The 21,090-nt window shown below is 37.6% G+C and overlaps 1 protein-coding gene across 1 annotated transcript in view; it reads left to right on the top strand.

Annotated features, from left to right (window-relative positions):
• Window positions 1-21,090, top strand: part of ITGA8 (integrin subunit alpha 8) — a 106,065-nt gene that overhangs the window by 66,814 nt on the left and 18,161 nt on the right. The window contains exons 23-27 of the mRNA XM_069859562.1: window positions 2,764-2,844; window positions 4,826-4,931; window positions 6,758-6,916; window positions 13,171-13,296; window positions 16,572-16,685. Coding sequence (XP_069715663.1) covers window positions 2,764-2,844; window positions 4,826-4,931; window positions 6,758-6,916; window positions 13,171-13,296; window positions 16,572-16,685 — 586 coding nt within the window. The remainder of the gene's footprint in view (window positions 1-2,763; window positions 2,845-4,825; window positions 4,932-6,757; window positions 6,917-13,170; window positions 13,297-16,571; window positions 16,686-21,090) is intronic.

A 21,090-nucleotide genomic window follows, 5' to 3' on the forward strand; every position in this document is an offset into this window, starting at 1 on the left:
CACTTCATTTTACACTTCAGAATTACTGAACGGTGATCACTTTGTAACAAAGTTTTGTATTTAAAGACATATCATTCCCTGAAAAAAAAATAGCATGCCACTTCTTCATGACAATTTAGAAAACAGAAGTAAAGCAGTTAAAATCTGTTCAACCATTTTACTGGCATGAAGCGATATAACTGTTTCAGTTCGATGCAGGTGAACCCTTGTAATTTTTCCATTAGTTTCCTGCACATTTTTAGGGCTGCAGTATTACTGCTGGAGAATGCTCTGTTTTAAGCTGAGCAGGACTTCCACCACAGGGACAAAAAGCACAGGGCTATCTGGGTTAGGAGAACAGGAAGAACAAACCTGAGACTTTTTCCATAAGTGGCAGGGCTTCTGCTCCATCTGTCCTCATCAAATACACACTGGAGTCCCTAATGGGGCCCTCCCTGCCCCTCCCCCCTAACTTAATTGCTGATGTCTGGCCTTTAATCAGTGCCTTGATCATGTTCACCGTGGTAAACAACTGAGACATTTAAAATGTTTAAGTCATGTTTCCAGAATGTAACCCTTGAAGAAAAGGACATGCAGAAACTCATGAAAGGCACAGCAATGCTGCAGAAGACAATGAGGTGCCTGGTCAGATCTCAGCACAGTCGCAGAGGTCTGGCTGGCAAGCTGGAGTCTGTGCAGACCTGAGCATGGGCTCCTACAGAGATATAACGTCCAGCTTGTCCATAACGCTGTTGACTGTCAGGTTATTAATGCAAACAATGCATTCTGAAATGGGTATCAGTGGCTTTCATCACTACCCTTTTATGCTGTGAAACTGAGAAGTTTCAGAGCTTTTTGGACAGCTAAATCTTTCTAGGTAGTAAGAATTGAGGGTAGGTAACTTTCATAGAAAAAGTGACAAGGCTTTACTGAAGAATAAGTCTGAACTTCAGGAGATAGATAGCAACATCTCATGCTTCCTCCATGAGTGTGACTCACTGAAATGTAAAGGGGGGAGATCTGTTTGGCTGCCAAAGAGAAGAGTTTCCACAAACTGGTATCAAAATGCTGACGAGCACCCAGCCACTTAAAAAAAAAAAAATAAAACTTCTTGCACAGGGAATGTATCCTACAGCTAAAACTCACTGCTTTGTACATTCCTTCTCAAGCAGCACTACAGTTTGCGCATTCCTGTGTTCTTAGTGAAGAGGTGAAATTATTTTAAGAGAAAAAGGAAACAGTAATTCATAAGGCAGAAAATCACATAAATGTAAGGAAAGGGAAGCAGAGAATGTGTCTGAATTTATGTCCTAGTCTGAGTTATTAAAAAAACCCCAAAACCTTTCATTTACTCCAAAATATCAAGCAGAAAATAAATATTTTTGTTTGTAAGACCAAAGTTCATTACTTACAGGAAATAAGCAAGCAGCTAAACAGTATCTTGAATCTGATTCCTTTTCTGATGTGGATTTTGCTAGGCAATTGCTAGCCTTTAGAGAGAGAGAGGTCCTGGCATTTTGATTTAAACTATTTTCTTTTCCATGAAATACCATAAAGCACGAACAAGATTTGAATACCAAATATATGTGATCAAAATCTGTATTTTAACTCTATGGAAAGTAGTAGTTGGAGAGCAGCTTATTCTAACAAATTAGTGGTGTAGTCATTTTCATACCTTAAACAATTTTTGTACCTCTGTACTCAAAGCAATTGCTATAAATGATTACGTCAAAACTTCAAATGATGTTTGAGGGGAATCTGCATTCATTTACAAACAAATTAGAGCTGCTCCTAATTTTAGCAATCTGTAACCAGAAAGCCTGGATCAAAGCAGTATTGCCCTTTACTCCTCAGGAGTCGGTTGCTGGGAATGCTGGCCCCCTCTGAATGTTTCCATTTGACTGATGCTACCCAGATGTGATAACAGTTAGCAGTGACAGCCATAGAAACTTAGTTTTCATGAAGCAAAGAAGTACTTGCACACTGGCTTGAAAAAAAACTCCAAATTTTGTATCATTAATACTATGATTATTCAATTCTGAGTCTGTAATAATTTATTTTCACTATCTTCATGTATTTGAACCTGCAAACCTTTCTTTATATGAATGTATGATAGTCATAAGAATGGCCATTTGCATTAAGAGAAACTACCTTTGCTACTAAGGATTTGCAATAAGCAAGGGCTATAAAACAAGGAAGAGCACTAGGCTTTAAACATAAGTATCTGTTTTCAATGGGATTAAGAGTGTAAACACTCTCCTCTGAATAGGGTAGGGGAGAAAACAAGAAAGGTAAAGAAACAGTTTATTTTTGTTGTTTTTCTTCCGAGGTTCTGCCATGTACAAATCAGAAGTTTGGAGAGTCATAAAAGCAAATTTTATTATAACAAAGCCTATCTTGTTCATTAATGCTGCCATTCTCCAATGAATGAAACATTCTTGTATTCTATTAAGATACTCCTATCTATCCATATAGATAACCAAGTTGAACAAGGGATTTTACATGATATTCTGAGCTAAATAAATTCCTGTCATATTCACACATAGCTTTCTTTAAAGGAAGTTTGAGTTTATTTTATTACTAAATGTGTGATGAGGTGAAAAATATCAAACTTAAATACCAGTGTCCCGCAAGACTGAAGACTGGCAATAGCAAGCCCATGCTGTAATGTATCCAATAGCATTACTTTCTGATTGTAGTCCTTGTGGTATTCAGTGCTGTATCTGTAACAATCTCGAGTTCTGCTAAATAACCTTTTTTAACACTTGTACATATCTTCTCCAGTTCTAACAAGATTAATCCCACGAGCAATTTAGTAAACCTCCATATCAACATCAGTGCTCTGGCTCAAGTACAGATTAGAGGGTAAGTGTCTGACCATTTTAATTCATAATGATAACTATTTTTTGTATTGACTCTTTCCACATATAATAATCTTGTGAAACTTTTGACATATTAATATCCCAAACTCCTTATCCACCAAGAACTTATGAGAATTCCCAAGCATTCTCACCCTTGAAAGCTTTGCAGGATGGAGCTGCTAAGGACTCACCAGGTCATGTAGGGTAGAACTGCTCACATGGATTCCAGTAAACTTACTGAGTGCCTGTGTAAATGTAGCACACTGTAGAATTTCTTATCGTAGTAACACCAGTCAGAGCCAACATTTTATTTGGGGATTCACATCATGTATGGATGTTACTAGTACAAAATGCCTGGTCACATATGTAGATCTTTTTGTGCAACCACCTAGACAATTAATTCTGAATACCAACACAGAAGCTGCTGCTTTTATGACTGTAATGATGAAACACCTTATGGCAACACATGTACTAGTAGAAAGCAGAGTGAGGCCTTTGAAGAAAAGGTGAATGAGGAATGAGCTGTGACAAGAAGTCACCAGCTGCTATTGTAGCATTCTCATATTTCTATCTGAAACAGGTGCCCGTCCACTGACACAAGGATACCAAAGCTAAAGAAGCACAGGATAACAGGATATGATCAAAGATGAGTAGCGAGTGGTCATCCAGGGGAATGCTCTGGATAGGAAGAGAGGCAAAAAATACAAAAAGAGGGGGACGGTAACACAAAAAGAGAAGCAGAGGCTGAGGAATTAAGAAAGGGTTTAGTTGATGGGCTGCAGAGGTGTGAGAAAATGCTGAGAGACGGCAACTACTAGATATAGGTGTGGGTGGACACTCAGGCTGAGGACTGGCTGTCAGTGTGTCAATGAAATGTTTATGGATTCACACAGGGGACTTTTTGTGGCATTGCACGTTCTTTTTAATGAAAAGTTCTTTAATAGGTAGGTAGATAGACACCAAAAAAATGACCAAAACTTCCTCAGTTCTTAAAAAGATTGTGTCCACAAGTGGAAAATGGCTTGAACTGTTGCCTTCAATGCTAAGAAATAGGTCATTAAATACAGAGGAATTACTTACTTGAATGACTTCCACTTTGGCAGAATAAACATCGAAATGTTATGGCTTTTCTTTAAGCTAAAAATTCTGGAAACCAGCAAAACCTTGTGAGAGCTGACCCTTGTAAAGTAAGGGTAATACCATTTAAGCACCAAGAGCTACTTTCAGTACTAGCAGATGACAGATGTCAAATATTACATCACTGTATTCTTCATTTATGTTTGTTTTACTTGTTGCAAGTTACGTAAGTGTTTAGTGGCTTAATTGCCACTTCATTTGCAAAGCAAATATGAAGCTGGGGCCCTATTTCAGGCTCTGGCCCTCCATTCAGTTTCTTGCTACACCAACTTCAGTTATGACTCTATGGAAGTCATTTGCCCTATTTGTATCTCAGTTTCTCACCTGTAAAATGCGATAGACTACTTTGCAAGGTTTTTTTAAAGGAATAACAAAGGTTATAATGAATTTGCAGTCAGAGCAGTTAAATAAATATCTAAAAATGTTTTGCAAGGAAGGAAGATGCATAGCACTGAACTTCTACGGGTTTTTAATGGAAATGAGAAAATAGTTATGTACACAGCATTATTCTAGCTTTTTTGATAATTTATTCAGACACATCATCAGTAAGAACAATGCAAGTGCCTGACAGACTGCATTCCTCTCCACAAATAGGGAAAGAGTCACTCCCTTGTCTGGAAAGGACCATCCATCAGAGGAAGTATGAAACTTAAAGCACTCCTTCGATAGTCTGTAAGGGCTGGGTAGTGCTTTATGGAAGCATTGTACTGTTCACCTAATTCTAATGACTGTGCTGAAACAAAGTGCCTTTAAGTGCTCAGGGTTCTATAGTGGTCAATTTTTTTGTAAAAGTAATGGAGCTGATCACTGCTAACAGTTGCTGCTTTAACCTGTTCTATATATTCCAGGGTTTCCCACCCTCCAACGATTATTTTGCCGCTTCACAACTGGGAACCAAAAGGTGAACCTACAAAGGAAGAAGAAATTGGTCCTTTAGTAGAACACATCTATGAGGTAAAAATCGTATCTGTTGCCACAGGACTTCATTCTGCTTCCATTTAAATTATGGTGAATTTGGGTTATTGTCTTTATCCGCAACTAGATAAAGCCACAAATGTAAATATTCTGACTTTAGCACATGACCCAAATTTAATCTGGGAATGTTAGTGTATCTGTTCATGTTAGTGGAGGAAACATTAGTTTACGCTAGGAGTCTTGTCTTTGACATTTAAGGGATCTATAAATATTTTGGATGTTTGACAAGAATTAAGAACAGTGCCTAAAAGTTCCTTACAATCAATGCCAAATATTTTCAGTGATTTGACTGGTTTCTCGTTAGAAGCTGTGACTATTGTGAACAGGAAAACATATGTTTCCTTTAACATTTAGATAAGTGAAACCCCCCCTGTAGATAGATATGTAGGTTCTTGCCTCATTGCTCAGAAAAGGTTCCATTGAAAATAAATCTTAATGTTTGTAGTAAACTTATTTCTACCGTGTATTGTTGTTGAGTTTTTTCTATTGATGGTTCATCCATTAAAAAAGAATTAGGAAAAAGTGCATTGAGTCAACTACAAGGAATACAGACCATTTTTGGAATCTGATGGATGACCTTTATTCTAGGGGGTAAAACAGAGTGCTTCACATGTGGTTGTCATTCACGAACTAGTACTCGAGAAAGTACAAGTGACCGAACTTAACCAGCCGTGTAAGATTTGCGTGACTAATACAAAACTTTAATGAAACAGACTGTATAGTAGAAAATATTATTTGTGAATTCCTCATGTTAACGTATTTCTCTAAACCAAAAAATCTTGAACAAATCACCCTGTCTCAAGCACTGGGGTGTTTGTGGAATTATGTATGTAACTTGAAATGTATTAAAGTAGTTACAGTGATTAAAAAAACTGCTTTCATAGTTTATTGATATTAGCAAAGAATTAAAAAAGCCCAAACACCCACACTAAAAACCTTTACTGAAGAAGATGTAGGATTGAAAATGGGAACTATTTGGTTCTAAATAAAGCTCATCAGTAAAAAATCCTATACCTTTTAAAAAAGGTGTTCTTGCATCTCTAGAAACTTTTAAGTAAAGCTCCGTGGTGTTCTGCTTCTTTAGCAATCATGTCCAGTGTTAACACATATCCAAACTTCCTGTGGCCATCAGACATTGTCAAATGGTAAACTGATATAAGATAACTATTTTAATAGCCCAGATTTTTATTTTCTGTTATTTGTATCTTTACCCATTTTACCAGAAAATAATAATGTCCTGGGATGTTACTTTAGGAAAACTAGTTCCTTTTTTATCTTTTGGGAAAATTTTAACTGAGAAATGTTGAAAAGGGAGTTTTTAACCACAAAGCTAGATTAAACTCTGCTATATCTTCTATTCCTGCACCCTGAAATGTGATTCTTTCATGTTCTGAAGTTTCAGCTACTATTTTCAAGTATATTATGTTAAGGTTCATTGTAGATATTTGTATAGTATATTTCACTAGTGTGTTTTAATTTGGGGCTTTTTTACTTTTTTAGGTAATTTCAGTTCTTTCATATGTACCAAAAAAATGGGAAAGGTGATTGATTTCTTGTATACAGACTCAGACAAAAAAGATTGTTCTCCCAGATTTGCCACTGGCTTCATGACTAGCATGGAGAGATCCTTTTTCCCTTCCTGCCACTGATCCCCCATCAAAAAATGATATTAATAATCTAAACATCTTACCCAAAGTACTTCAAGGCTGTGGCCACTAAGAATTTGAAAATGTTTCAGTGTTGGTTGCTCTGGATTTCTTTGTTATTGACTGCCTTGGAAAGTACTGATGATACTTGTTTGACAGCTGCACAACATAGGACCAAGTGCCATCAACAACACAGTTCTCCATGTCGGTTGGCCTGTATCCAGTCAAGAAGAATTTCTTCTTTACATTCTTCATATTCAGACACACGGACCATTGCACTGTCAAACAAGCTCTCCTATTAATACAATGCAAATAAAGGTAAGTCCACCTCTGCATTTTGCTTGATTTTTTCTGCCTAGACTTAACAGTCAGATGGTGCTTTTGGGGTATTTTTCACAATGACTGTTTTTCTGGATAAAAAGCAAGATTCAGATAGTCTATAATGTTTCCAGCATGACAATTGCATTGCATGATATGTGTTTGGTTTCTGCACTTGTCTTATCAGAAGAAGCTTGTATTTTAATTCAGTATCACAAATGGAAATTTGCAGGCTTTTCCTTGTTTTTCACATGGCTTGGAATAGGTGATAAAATTTTTCAGTTCCCACAATACACTGAAAATTCTCTTGTCCTAAAGTGTACATTAATTTAGAAAGTCATCTGTATAGACAGATGACAGATACAGGCTTGGCAGATGAACTCCCAAAGTTGGAGTAAACCTTTGTTATGTCAAGGGATGCACATAGGTCTTCAGTTGATATAACCTAGCACTGATTTTTTTATCAGAAGGTCTTATATCTGAACGTGTTACCAGTGAGGAAAATCCCTTATAGCACAATAATGTAATATCATTAAATTGAAAGACAAACTTCTCAGTGCTATTTAATAGAGTGCAGGCAGTCCCCAGGTATTCTAGCATCAAGTATTTTTAAAGAATGTAACACAATTTTATTTACAGCTAATATGTATGGTGACTTGGGTTTTTAGGATCATAGGCTAATTCAGGTTGGAAGAGACCTCAGGAGTATTCAGGGTCAGCTGTGAGATCAGCCTAGGTTGTTCAAGGCTTTATCCAATCTGATCTTTAAAACATCCAAGGACAGAGACAGCAAAAGCTCTCTGGGCAAGTTCTGTTGCTTCTAGATTATTCTTACAGAGAATATATTTTTTCCTGCATCCGGTCTGAACCTCTCTTGTTTCAACTTATGCCCATTGCCTGTCATCATCCCACCGTGCACCTCTGTGAAAAACCTGGCTCCATTTCTGTGATAGCCTTCTCCTTCTGAAAGATTCAGTCTCCTCAAAACCTTCTTTCTCTGGGCTGAACTAGCACTGGTCCCTTAGCATCTCCCTGCAGGACAAACAATCCAGCCCTGAACATCCCTGGAGGCACTCCACTGAACTCATTTCACTAGACTTTTCTCTGTCTTCTGCTGAGACTCCAAAAATTGAAGTTGCACCTGCACATGGTCTATTGAGTGCTGAGCAGAGGGGACTAACCACTTCCTTAGTGTGCTGCCTTTGCTCCTGTTCATACAGCCCAGGATGCTGTTGGTCCTCACTGCTCACAGGACACAGTGCTGGTGCGTGTGCAGCTTACGCCAGTTCTTTTTCTGCACAGCTGCTTCTTAGTCAGTCAGACTTCATCATGTTTTGTTTTCAGGAGCTATTTCCTTATGCCAAGTATACAATAAGTTACATATTTTTAGTATCATGTGCTACATTTTTTATTATAATTAAGTTCAACATAGAATGAGACAGTAAAATCTGTAAAATGGGAGTATTTTTATAAACCTATATATGTTTTACCTACCTTAAAGTGTTGGTTATTTTAATTCTTCAAAGAACGTGCTTTGAATATCCTAGAAAGTGAGACTGTCAATTGCAATTCTGCGTGGAATGTATTCCAGAAATGAAAGTTAACATGTATTGGCACTTGATAAAAGGATTCACACGGTCTACAATTATTTTATGGCTTAATCAACTTTGTCAACAACATGACAAGTTTGGGGTTTTTTTTCTGCTTGGAAATGATTCTATAATTATCTTAACCATACCAGCAAAAGGGAAAAAAATCTCCTAGCTTTTTTTTGTAAGACAACGCTTGCCATCCAAAGTGCTTCCCCTTCGATGGGCATGGTTCTTCTTTTATAGCAGAGCTGGGGATCTCAGACTTTGGAGGAAAGACTAACAAGGGGAAGCCTAGTAGTGGCCTGTTCAGTAAAGTGTTGTTGATATGTCAGTGTCTAAAAGCCTATTTTAAGATGTATGTTTGTGATGGCTGATGGCCCTAAAAGCGCTTGGTTTGGCTTAGAGTCAGAAGATTTAGCAAAACACAGCTCTACATATTATCCCATCAAAAACAAGGTATCCAATTTATTAAGCATAACTGATTCCAGATACTTCTGGAGTAAACAACACTTCTCGAGTTTAACCAGTAGCCTGTTAAACATCTTGTGGGGAGAACTGAGTTCCAAAGCTAAAAAGTGCTATACATCTTATCCATTCCAGGAGGGTTTGAGTTCAGTACAGTGGGTGAAAGAGACATCTTTCTAATGTCGGGGATTGCTCACAGCCACGGGAGCTACAAGACAAGCCTTTCGCCTAAAGAAACAGAACTACAATATATACTTCTAAGAATACAGAAAAACTGACGTATACCAAATACATTATGGCTAGATTTTTGTGTTTCACCCAGGAAGCCAGAGAGGGATCAGGATATCATACTTTCATTTAGTTCCTCTAGAGGAACAAAAGGGAAACCAGTAATGGGGAACTGAAAATAGAAAGAAAATGTTTCAATTTTGTACCCAAAACACAGCAAGTTTGGAGAAAAATATTTTTTTTCTATTCATCTTTTCCACCCCATTTCCACCTATTTTTCGAAAGTGATGAGTAGCAAAAAGCTGAGCTGCTGCGTTTGCATCTGGAAGCCTAGCATCTCAAAGCCACTAGTCAGATCAGGTTGCAAGTGTGTGAAAAGAAGTTAAGCATCTCTTATCCTGAGCCACTATGTTCTGTTTTAACTTTCATTTAAGAAGCTGAGATGGGAGCATTACTGTCAGGAGGGCAGAGCTTCTGGGTAGAATAGTGCCACAGTTCTTAATGACAATTTCAGGCAATGTATTTTTTCATTATTTTTTAATAGGCTTTGTAATTTGCTCTTTCTTCTACCACATGATAATGATCGCATCTGTTACATACACAAGACTTCTGAGGCTTGTGAGAAATCTTCCTGTAATAATGAAATAATGGTCCATCTGTCTTAGCGGAATATGTCTTTACAAGTGCAATCCTTATTGCAAGAATTTAAACATTCTTTCCTTCTGTCAAAGCACCGAACAACATGATTACACACATCAGGTTTCAAATATGCAATGCTTATGTATTGCTTCAGAAGGGAAGAGAATACAGAGACTGCTTCCTTCAGGTTTTGTATAAGCAGCAAGATGCCTGGCTCAAATTTCCCCATAAGGCTAAGGACATATGCCTGACTTCTCTCAGATTTCACAGCCGAGGTCTCTTAGTGTGCTTGGGTGTTTGAAATGACATAGGTTGTTCAGTTTCAGTAGAAGCAGTATATTCCTCCCCATTGCTGAATTTCATGTCTTGTAGAAAGGTTTCCTTTATGCTTTGGTGTTTCTTCCACAAAGGTAAATCAAACCTGTGCACACATAGCAAGACTTTTATTTAGGGTCTCTTCCTTTTCTGTAGCTTATCTTTCTCTGAAGGCAGTAAGGGACAGGAAAAGAATAAAATTATGACTCTTGCGTACTGTGAAAAGAGGAGTAAAAGGACTGATGAAAGATATGAAACAAATTCACTTCCAGAAGAACTCAGTACACTACAATGCTTCAATCTAGAAAGGAGGTGACTATGCACAAATATGTTCCACAAGATCAGAAGTAGTGGGAAGAGCGTGGGTGGGAATTGAATGCTTTTTGCCTATTCATGCACTAGAATGTAGCGTGTTCCCTGCACAGGAACTGGGGCAGCAAATGAAGCCTAAGGAGTCAGATTCAAAACAAGCAAAAGGAAGTGGTGGCTCATGGTGACCTGTATTAGATGTCTGGATCTTATTGCCAAAGGAAGTAGGGTTAAAAGTTTAGATGGTTTTAAGAGGAAGGTGGGCAAATTCGTGAAAGAGAAGTCCAATGAAGATTAATAAATGAACAAAAACTTCCTGAAGATCAGGAAGTCGTGAGCTGAAAACGTGGAAATTGAAAATTATTAGGAAGGAGCATTGTGTATGCATGTCCTGTTCTTACTCTTCCTTCCACATCTGCTTAAAAACAGTGTTGATAAGAGGGCTCAGCTATCTGGACTTTTGACCTCAGCCAGTCTTCTTGATGAGCTGTTAGTTTTTTTCCCCAGACTGTTTGCAAAATGCAGTTTTATGGAGCCTGTGCCTGTGAATCCCAGAGGTATAGGCAGTGGCTTCTAGCTATGGCAGATGATATGAGGTGACACACATGGCACATTCTCAATAGCTGAGCATTATAGTACCAGTGAGGCATCTGTCAGGGAAGCAGCAAAATACCAGTTAAACTCCACCACATGGGTAAAGTACAATCACTGATATGATTGGCAGGAGCTAACTCTTTTAGAGGCAGTGTTTCCTCGTGCAGCAGAGGAGTGCAAGTCCTGGACTGGAATAACACCATCCAATGCATTACTTTTGAATGGTCACTGACTCCTCTTATATACCAACTTTCACACAAAGTCCTCTCCCAGAACATTTCTGATGGAGTTACACATTGCAGCACAGAGTATTGCCTGGATAGAGGAAGAGGAAAGCTAAACTAGATTTTTAAATGAGAAGGGATGACCTGAAGAGATCTGGAAATCTGCTCAAGATGACAAGGCTCAGGAGAAGAAAACAGTACAGTTTTCCCTGGTGGGGAAACCAAGACAGAAGATTGTACTTTAGAGGAGGGAGTGAGAATCCACTTAAAATAAGGTGTGGTATGGCAAATCTATGGCATATAACATAGCTACACAGACAGACATGTACAATTTGATGCTGCTGGTTCAAGTAGGATGAAATAATATCTTTAAGTGAACTGTCTAGGCTACTGGAGAAATTTTACTTTTAAGTTGTTGCAGGAGATGTGTTTTCTCTGAATCAGAAAGGGCTATTTTTGAACCTTTGCTGTAATAATTCACTACTGAAAGTGCTAACACACTAGGATCTATGAGGAAGTGAGTAAATATAAAAATCATCTAGTATTCAAATAGACCTCCATGTATATCTGTTGTGATCATACATTAAGAGCTTCTTCAAAGGCATGTCATTATATTGTGATTCTTTTTATTTGTCATCATTAAAGAAGCCTGTATATGCTGGTGAAAGAATCCTGGAAAGAGAATTCCATATGTTACCACATTGAGGGGGAGAGATTTACTAGCCATTTAACTGTTCCCTTATTGCAAAATGACAATGTTAACCTAATTAAGGAACAGGAAAAAAAATCTTATTTTTGCTTAAGGAGGTTTCATCAGTTAATAAATTATTGTATTTTTTACTTTGTAGGATACTTTTAACTGAAGATCTCAGACAATGTCAAAACAGTTTGTTCTTTAGCCATACAGTTTTAATCAGAGAAATGGTACAAATTCTCCAAATCCAATACTATACAGCATTAATGTGTGGAAGGGTTTGTGTTTTTATAGCTATTCTCTTCCTTTTAGTGCTACAGCACTTACTACACTTGCGGACATTTTCTTAATATATCTTTAGTTCAGAGGTTAAAGGAACTATTAAGTAGGATCAGATGTAGCTATTTATAAGCTCAGACCGTTAAAGAATAGTATTTTCTGTGCTTAAGTGAATTCCTGTTATGATCTTATTGCAAACTTCCACGTATGTTTTATAGTGACTTTACATGACTGGATTGTCATGAATTAGGATTTACCTCTCCCTCAATAGCGATGGGATTCCCAAGCATTCTCTGAGGCTTCTTGAAAGAACTCATAAGTGCCCTGTGTAGAAATTAAAGACAAACTACTAACAATAAAAATAGGTTCTAATCAGAGAATAAAATTCTGTGAAGATAAAGCTGAAGAGAACATGTTTTAATAAGTTTAAAAGTTAACAGTGTTGCATTATGTAAAGTTGATTTGTTACCAAAAGAAATATGTAAAAAATAATGATCAAAAGATGTGTTGCTAGAATTCAGATTTCCTTTTTTTTCCTTTGACTTTCTAAAGCTGCTAATATCATTATATTTCAATAGGCAGATTCTGATCTGAATTTATGACCAGATTTTCATACATCAACTTTGAATTCATCAGAATCTGGCCCTAAGAGTCCAACAGAATTAAGTACAGCAATGAAATTGACACTGGTAAGAAGTGGAAAAGAGTTATCTACAGTAATTCCTGTAACTGGGTAGTATCTTGCTGTGCTATTACTCATCATGCTCCTAGTTGAAGACAATATATTCTCATGGCGGTGCTGTTAAATTAAAAAAACAGTGTTGATCCAAAATTCATGACCTCTGAGAAAAGAACAAATCTGTTAGAATCATTATATGAGTATGTCATTACCATTCACATTTTTTCTCTTTGCAGTTTGCTGTTCCAGAAGACACTCCTGAACTTGCTGCTTTTTTATATAATACTACAATTTCTCATTACATCAGGAGAAGGGATGTTCCAGTTGCAGAACCTCACAGGAAAAACTCTGCAAAAATATTGGTGAGCTATCTAAAAACTATAAACTGTGACTATGCATGCAGTATATCAAGGTGGTCGTTGGCTTGACCGCAATTTGTTTACATAATTTAAAATATTTTTCTAACTGTTTTTTAACCTCTTTGTTTAAAATATTGTATATTATGTATCAACATGACACAGGATAGCAATTTTATTCAACAGATTTTTGTATTGAAGATCATCATGCCAAACTCTTGGCTGTCTTACTACTGACTGCTTGCACACAAACCTCTGTGGTCACACAATGACATGCTTATCACAGGGAATTTCAGCACAGATTTAGACAGTGGGCCCCTCTTCCACAAATTAAATTTCAGATTTGAACTTCTGAAAGGTAGGTCTCTTCTTAACTTGACTCCTAGCATTTTGGCTCTTCCGCAAAGCATAGCTCATGCCCAAAATGAATATTTTCACATAAAGTAATGGTTCTAGCATACAAATACTTCGGAGTGTATTTGTTCCCTCTTAGTAAGTATTTATATACATATGGAAAGATAACACTCTCTCCCTTTACAGTACCACAAGTGAGGCAAATAGGACAGGTTACCACATTTTTTAACACTCCAGACAATGCTGTAGCAAAAGCAAAGATCTCTCTTCCAGTAAAATATTTCTGATTAGTCAGCTAGGTACCTGAGTATTTGGACTTGGCTTTATTTTCACAAGGTTGGTTTTTTCCCATTCCTGCATTCAATGTCCCATATTTCCCATACTTTAGCATTGTAGGTATCAGCTCCACTTGCCTAGAGGCTGTGTTCAAACTTGGTGACCTTGAGGTCACTTCTGGGATTCATGCAGTTAGTGCTTTCCATCTATTTTTTAAGAACTTAAGGCAGTTCCTTTCATGCTGTTCTATTAAGCTCTTTACTTCAAGCTTATGTTTGAATTCCTTGACATCACCAGAATTTGGAAGGAAGGAAAGAACCTCACAAACCTATTTATTAATAGAATAATTATGCTGCTTCTGAAACTTTATTTGGCAATTTTCATGACAGGAAGAAGATAGAATCTGAAAGTAATGAATACCATAATGTTGTTAGGAACAAAATCACAGATGAACAATAATCACTGCTGGTTCCTATGTAATTCTTTCATCAACCTGGGAAGAATCTGATTCCACTGAGACTGAGGAAAAGATGTCTGTGCTTTCAAAGACATATCGGTCAATAAGCACAGAACACTTAATCCGTTCTTCAGTAATATCTTAATTATCAGTTATGTTTCTCAGTGATTAGGCTCATATGCTGCCAAAATAGAAATTACTGCAGCAACTGGAGGTTTAACTAGGTTCTTAAGTATGTACTGTGTCTGCATCTTAAAATACAAAGCAGAGATTTTTCAGCTGCTTGATGTAGACAGACATTTAGTCTAAATACTTAGTAATATAAAATCAGCATTGTGATTAGCAATCTTCTAAGACAAGATGATTTTGCTAAGCACAAATTAGGATAGGATTTGGTACAGTGCTTACAACTGGATATATAGCAGGACTTTTCCTGGATGGGCATAGAAAAGCAATATGTCGTTTGTTTGGTTAGAAAGGTGTCTTAATTCTGTTTGCCTTCATAATTAAATAGAACAGATCCAGAAGAACTAAGGGTTTTTTGACACATTGGAAATATATACTGAAAGTGAATGTTGCTTTGGAAAATTACTGATTGGCCAAAGGTAATTCTCTCTAAAAATTTATATTTTTTGTCAGAAATCATGAGTTATTTTCATAAAAGCATTTTCACAGAATGGAAAAATGTTCTGAGAACCTCTTACACTGTTTAAACTGTTTATTAAACATTTGGTTTCTATTCCATTAGTTCTCATGTCACAGCGTTCTGAAAATCACTACAGCCTAAATGCATTACTAAGAAAAATAGAAATATGTGTTCAGGTCCTAAAATGTCAGCCCAAAGTAGACTTTTTTGCATACTAATGATATATGTTGTTAATATGTGTTTTTGGTGACTATGATTAATGAAAAGAGCTCTCCTCCTTCCTGCAAAATAAATAAATGATTAGAGGATGTTTAAACATGAAAAGCTAAATAAACAGATACTTTGAAATATTCATTTTTTAAAAAGCAACAGTTGCAAGTTCCAGGTTCTACAGTTTCTTTTTCACGCAGATTTAGAAAGCAGTAATGAAGCACACAGCTTCTGCTTTACTTGTGGTAAGACAGAGCTTTATGGCGAAAGCTGCCTATAAAGATACAGGATCCCCCAAGGCTATTTTCAGATATGCTACATACATCATCGCCTCATTTTCTAAGGCATGGGCTTTGCTAATGCAGCCATTCTCACTCTGCCGAGGGAATATACTTGTGAAAACTTAGCTTTGCTTTTGGGGTCACAAGAACTTCTGTCATGAGTGTCAATAAACCATCTGCAAGAGAATGATTCTCTGTTTTGATATAAAAATGATTAATCGATTAAAACCTCAGCCTTCCTACTGAATCAAACCAAAACTTTTTAGGTAAAACTCATTTATATATGTAAACCTATACATTTTTTTACACACACTTTTAATCATTTTTCTATTAGAAAATTTTTCTAAGCCCCAAGCAACTGCATAATTTTTGTGGTTACCCCATGAGACTCTGCTCATTCCCTTCTGTGGCTTCTGGTCAGCTTTTAATCTTTATTTGTGATATTGTTCTGGCAGACTTTAGTGAAGTATGTAATTTGAGGTTGCATTGCTTGTGTTTCATCTTCAGCTTGGTGTATGAGCCAGAATCAGTGCTCATCAGGAACATTTCATGGACAACAAGTTTAAAGTAGAGCAACTAATGGATGAGCAAATGTTCTGGCTGCTATAATGTAAGCATCAGTAAGAAAAGCAGGAGAGTTAGAAGAGGGGAAAGATTTAAGAACATAAATACAGACTTCAGGCATAGAGAACACTGAAAATAAGTGTTGAAATAATTTAAAATGACTGACAGATGAAGACAAAGCACATGCTTCAAAGGATTGATAAGTACCTTGACCTTTTAAGAGTCCTTCAGGGCAGATATTGTTGAAAACTATAACTTTGATTTTCATTACTACAGGTAGGTGGTTGTATTCATTGATGTTGCAAAAAGAATCTCCCCCTTAGTTTATAGTTCTCAGTGATGCATGGAGTATCTCATGTATATTAGATGAAATTACTGATTTCAGACTGCTTAACTCTTTAAGGGAAAGTTGATCTGTTTTATTTATAGCATTTGAAAATTATTCTATACATTTTCAAAGCATAGACCTGACTTCCCTTTATTTTGTGCACAGAACTGTACAAATGTTAAGTGTGTTCTAATTTCCTGCACTGTGGGACAACTGGAAAGAGGGAAGAGTGCAGCACTGAAAATCAGATCCCGGCTATGGGCCCAAACATTCCTGGAGGTAACTAACTCTTTTTATGCATACAGACCCCTGTGTCACCACCCATCCTGTATTGAAACTGCATATTGCCCAGAGCCAGGTGTAGGACCTTGCACTTGGCCTTGTTGAACCTCATGAGATTCACCCAGGCCCACTTCTCCAGCTTGTCCAGGTCCCTCTGGATGACATCCCATCCTTCTGGTGTGACAACTCAGCTTGGTGTCACCTGCAAACTTGCTGAGGGTGCACTTAATCTCTCTGTCAATATCATTGATGAAGATATTAAACAGCACCAGTCCCAGTACAGACCCCTGAGGGACACCACTAGTCACGGATCTCCATCTGGACTTTGAGCCATTGACCACTACTCTTTGTATACAACCATCCAACCAGTTTCTTATCCACCATACTGTCCACGCATCAAATCCATCTCTCTCCAGTTTGGAGAAAAGGATGTTGTGGGGGACCGTGTCAAAGGCTTTACAGAAGTCTAGATAGATCACATTCGTTGATTTACCTGTGTCCACTGCTGCTGTTACCCCATCATAGAAAGCCATTAAGTTGGTCATACATGGTTTGCCCCTGGTGAAGCCGTGCTGGCTGCCATTAATCACCTTCATGTCCTCAATGTGCTTTAGCATATCTTCTAAGAGGATCTGTTCCAGTACATTGAGAAATTTATAATTCAGTTTGCTCTTGCTAGGAAATAACGGCAGGCCCTATCCTGGTCAACTGATTGATTATCACCTTCCTTTTTCAAGGAATTTAGAATTTCCTAGTCTTTCTGTCTGGAATGCAAGAACCTTCCTGTGTTCCCGGTAGCTGTGGGAGAATGATTTATCCCTGCAGTACCTCTTAACTTAGCAAGAGAAGAATTGAGGAACTTCAGCTTACAACAGGAACTGTAAATTAAGCTTCTCACACCTTTCAAATTAATTTCTACCTTTCCTCAAATGTGGAAGTGGATGAAAGAATTCCCTCCTTAACTTGCTTTCCTGGAGAAACAAGAGAATGGATGGGACAGTATTTACAGAATGTTGAATGCCAGCTTAATTGCTAACCACCATGGCTACAAATCCACAATGGGTGTATATTTTGGGGGCCACAACTCTCTCTTCATATAGGAGACTATGGCAGTGGTTACCAAAAAGATTACTTGGAAGGTTTTCTAATTATCTATCAGGACTTTAGGTCACATTCTCTGTTTCTTCTGCATCAGCTATTGGCACAATTATTACTGAAAAGAGCATAGAACTATCTGGCCTTGCTTGACAGAAGGTGATTTCTGTCTGTCTCAGTAACAAAGGGCATCCTTTCAGATACTGAATTAATTCCTAATTTGTCAATACATTTTTTTCCTACTAATGGTCAATCCCAAGATATTTTCATATCCTTTCTTCAGTTCCCTTAACACAAACACAATATTTTAGGAGGGGGAAGATTTAGCTGATGTGTTTGACAGGCTAAACTGGGTGTAATTAATTTATGTTTGTTCAGTGAGTCACCTGTTAATGGGAAAAAGGAGCAGGTTCTGGTTCAAATTTAAGCCCAGAGGTTTGACAGCTTGTATGTCTCTCTGTCTTTCCAAATCTGGGTAACTGGGTAACATCATTGGTGTAGCTTTTGCAAAGGTCTTACAAAATTTGGCACAGAAAATGCCAGTATGTAAGCTTCTCTGCAGTCAGGGGAAAACTTCCATATTGGAAAATATGATGAGAATTTTATTCCACTATTTTCTAATTCCAGTAAGAGACTGTTTGATGTTCACTGGCTAGTCCCTGTGGTGTTCAATTAGGAATCTAATTGCATTAGTTCACTGTTTACTAACACATAAAACCAGGCAGAGAGGCAGAGGTATTATCCTTGCCTGGAATTGCCTGGAATCTGTGATAACCACTGCAGTGAGCGAGCAATATCACAGTGAACCTTCCCCATCTTCTTCAGCAAGCAAAAAGGAAGCTTAGCTCCCTTAGCTACCTACTATAGTACAAATTGGACCTGACATATTCCAGATCCAATCAAGTCTTTCTGTTCATCATTCTGCTTGTGAAATCTAATTAACTGAATAACAGCCGAAAACAAGGTCTTGTGAAAAAAACAAATACATAAATGAAACCCCTTGCACAGGTTCTCAGATGCCAATTTTCTTGAATATTCACAGCTATTTCAGTGAGAGTTAACCTCGTAAAAGTTTTTCAAAGTCAAGCTTAGTATGTAACAAGAAATAACTGTAAGATATTGAAGCTAGACAAATGTAATGAGAAACAGAGAGTGCTTCTCTGAGTTCTTGGTTGTGAAAGAGACTGTGTAACAGTTGGAACAAATGAGCCACAGATGACATGACATTTCCTTTTCTTAGTGACTCTTGACAAAGACAATTGTTTTCTAGACTATAAGCTTAGTAAGCCTGACCTTGGTTCAGAGCAAGGATAACTGCATGAAATTCAGTAGCATTTTTAATGCAGGAACAGTGGGACTCATCTTACCTGATTTTAGTCATCCGAAAGCTAGATTCCAAGGCTGGTTGCGTAACTCTCTAGCCAGTGACAAGATGGAGAGGCATCTTCAGAAGATGTTTTATCCAACTGATTTGAAATACCTTTGCTGCCCTCCTTCTGACCTGGGTGGTGAAGAAGGGTCACAGCTGTGCCTTGGGACATGAATGTGTATAAGTATACCAGTGAATGATAGTGCTGCAGTCCCTTTAGCTGTTCCTTGGTCTTGAATAAATCCTGCTTGCTCTGTCTGCGCCTCCCTTCACTCAGTGAGCTCAAAGCAGAGGTGGAACCTTACAAACAGCCTGTGGGCAGAAGCAAGGATGAGCCATTCTGTAGGCTCCCTGGGTGCAGAGACCTCCTGAGAAACGCTCCTACAAGTACATCTTTTGCTTACTCCACTGCCCTTATATATTCTTGCTATCAAACAAGTCTTTTTATGGGCCCTGATTTTACATTTTATCAGTATCCTTAGGAAACATATCTGTTTCTTTAGAATAATAACTTGCAAGTCTTGTAAACACTCAGAAAATTCTACTTAAAGAAACAGGATTTTTTTTCTAAGTAAAAAAGGTACCTCCCAGGGAACTGTTGCATCCTCCATTTATGTCAGAGGAGCTGCCAGAATAACATGACCCCTACTTAACACGCAAACTTGAGAAGAGAGAGATTAGTATTGTGATGGGATCTGGTTGCCTTCCTCTCACTCACCTCAAAACTGGTTTTTTTTTTCACATCTTCTTTTAAAATTAACAGTTATACAGCCTTCACCACAAAAGACTGTAGAACATAATTAGTTTCCTAAAAAGGGCACAATCTGCTCTTGCTAAGCCTGTAAGCTTCTAGTTCCTAAGGTTATTCCAGAAGTAAACTAAAGTATACCTAAAAAACAACAGCTGTTAGCTCGGCTGGAATCTGCAAATTCAAGCTGAGGATTAAAATACAGTCAAAATAAACAGGATGTAGTGATTCTGAACGAGGAGGTACACTTCAAGGCCCAGACTGAACCCCAAAATCATGGTTTTGTAAAGAAACTTAGAATAAAAGTTCCTCTCTCTCTGCAGAATCATCTCAAACTATACTAAAGAAAGCAGGATGATGGTGACATACAATATTCCTCAACTGTGTTATAATCTAAAAGAAGATATGATGATCTGCAGAAGAAATTGTTTGCGCTTATGAAAGCTGAGAACACGCTGTCTTCATGTGTTTTCTTCTCATAGATATGCTAATGCAAACCTGAAAAGTATTTGAATGAAAGTGATTCATTAATGCTAGGGTGAAATAATCCATGTTTCCATTCGAAGTTATGTGGATCAACCTATGTATTTTGTTGCCACAAAAGATCAGTGGTATATTGAGTGACTACTTCCTCTTCCACTTAGTTTAACTAACAACAGTTGACCCTTTTGCCTCCTGACAGTTGTAATCTGTCACCTTAAACCCCAAACTTGCATAACAAATAACAGTTAAATGATGTGCAATGATTAGACATATTTAAGAAAATAAAGCAGCCCAAATTTCCCAACCAGCCCGCAAAGATAGAGACAAACATTGTGCGAAGGCCAAGAAGAATCACAGACTTTCTTGGATTAACTTCAAAGCCTGACTGTAAATATGACCCCTCTAGTAAAGCTGACTTTTTGATTCATACTTGCTGATCAAGCAAATAATAGCCTGATTCATGCGAAAGAGAAACAACCTTATATGGTTATGTTACGTGTTCTATTAGGGCTCTATTGTGTCCCCATTTGTTTAATTGTGGTATTTCTGAGTCATCAGAGGGAGATCCAAGGGGATCTTGCCCAGCGTTCTTTGATGGGTACCTTTTAATATAAGACTCTGGAGTTGACTAGTAAAACATCCATACCATCTGTCTGATTTGTGACATCCTTCCAGGCTCCAAGCTTTTTGGACACTTACAGCACTGT

The sequence above is a fragment of the Phaenicophaeus curvirostris genome, chromosome 6, assembly GCF_032191515.1.
Source record: "Phaenicophaeus curvirostris isolate KB17595 chromosome 6, BPBGC_Pcur_1.0, whole genome shotgun sequence".
Taxonomy (NCBI): domain Eukaryota; kingdom Metazoa; phylum Chordata; class Aves; order Cuculiformes; family Cuculidae; genus Phaenicophaeus; species Phaenicophaeus curvirostris.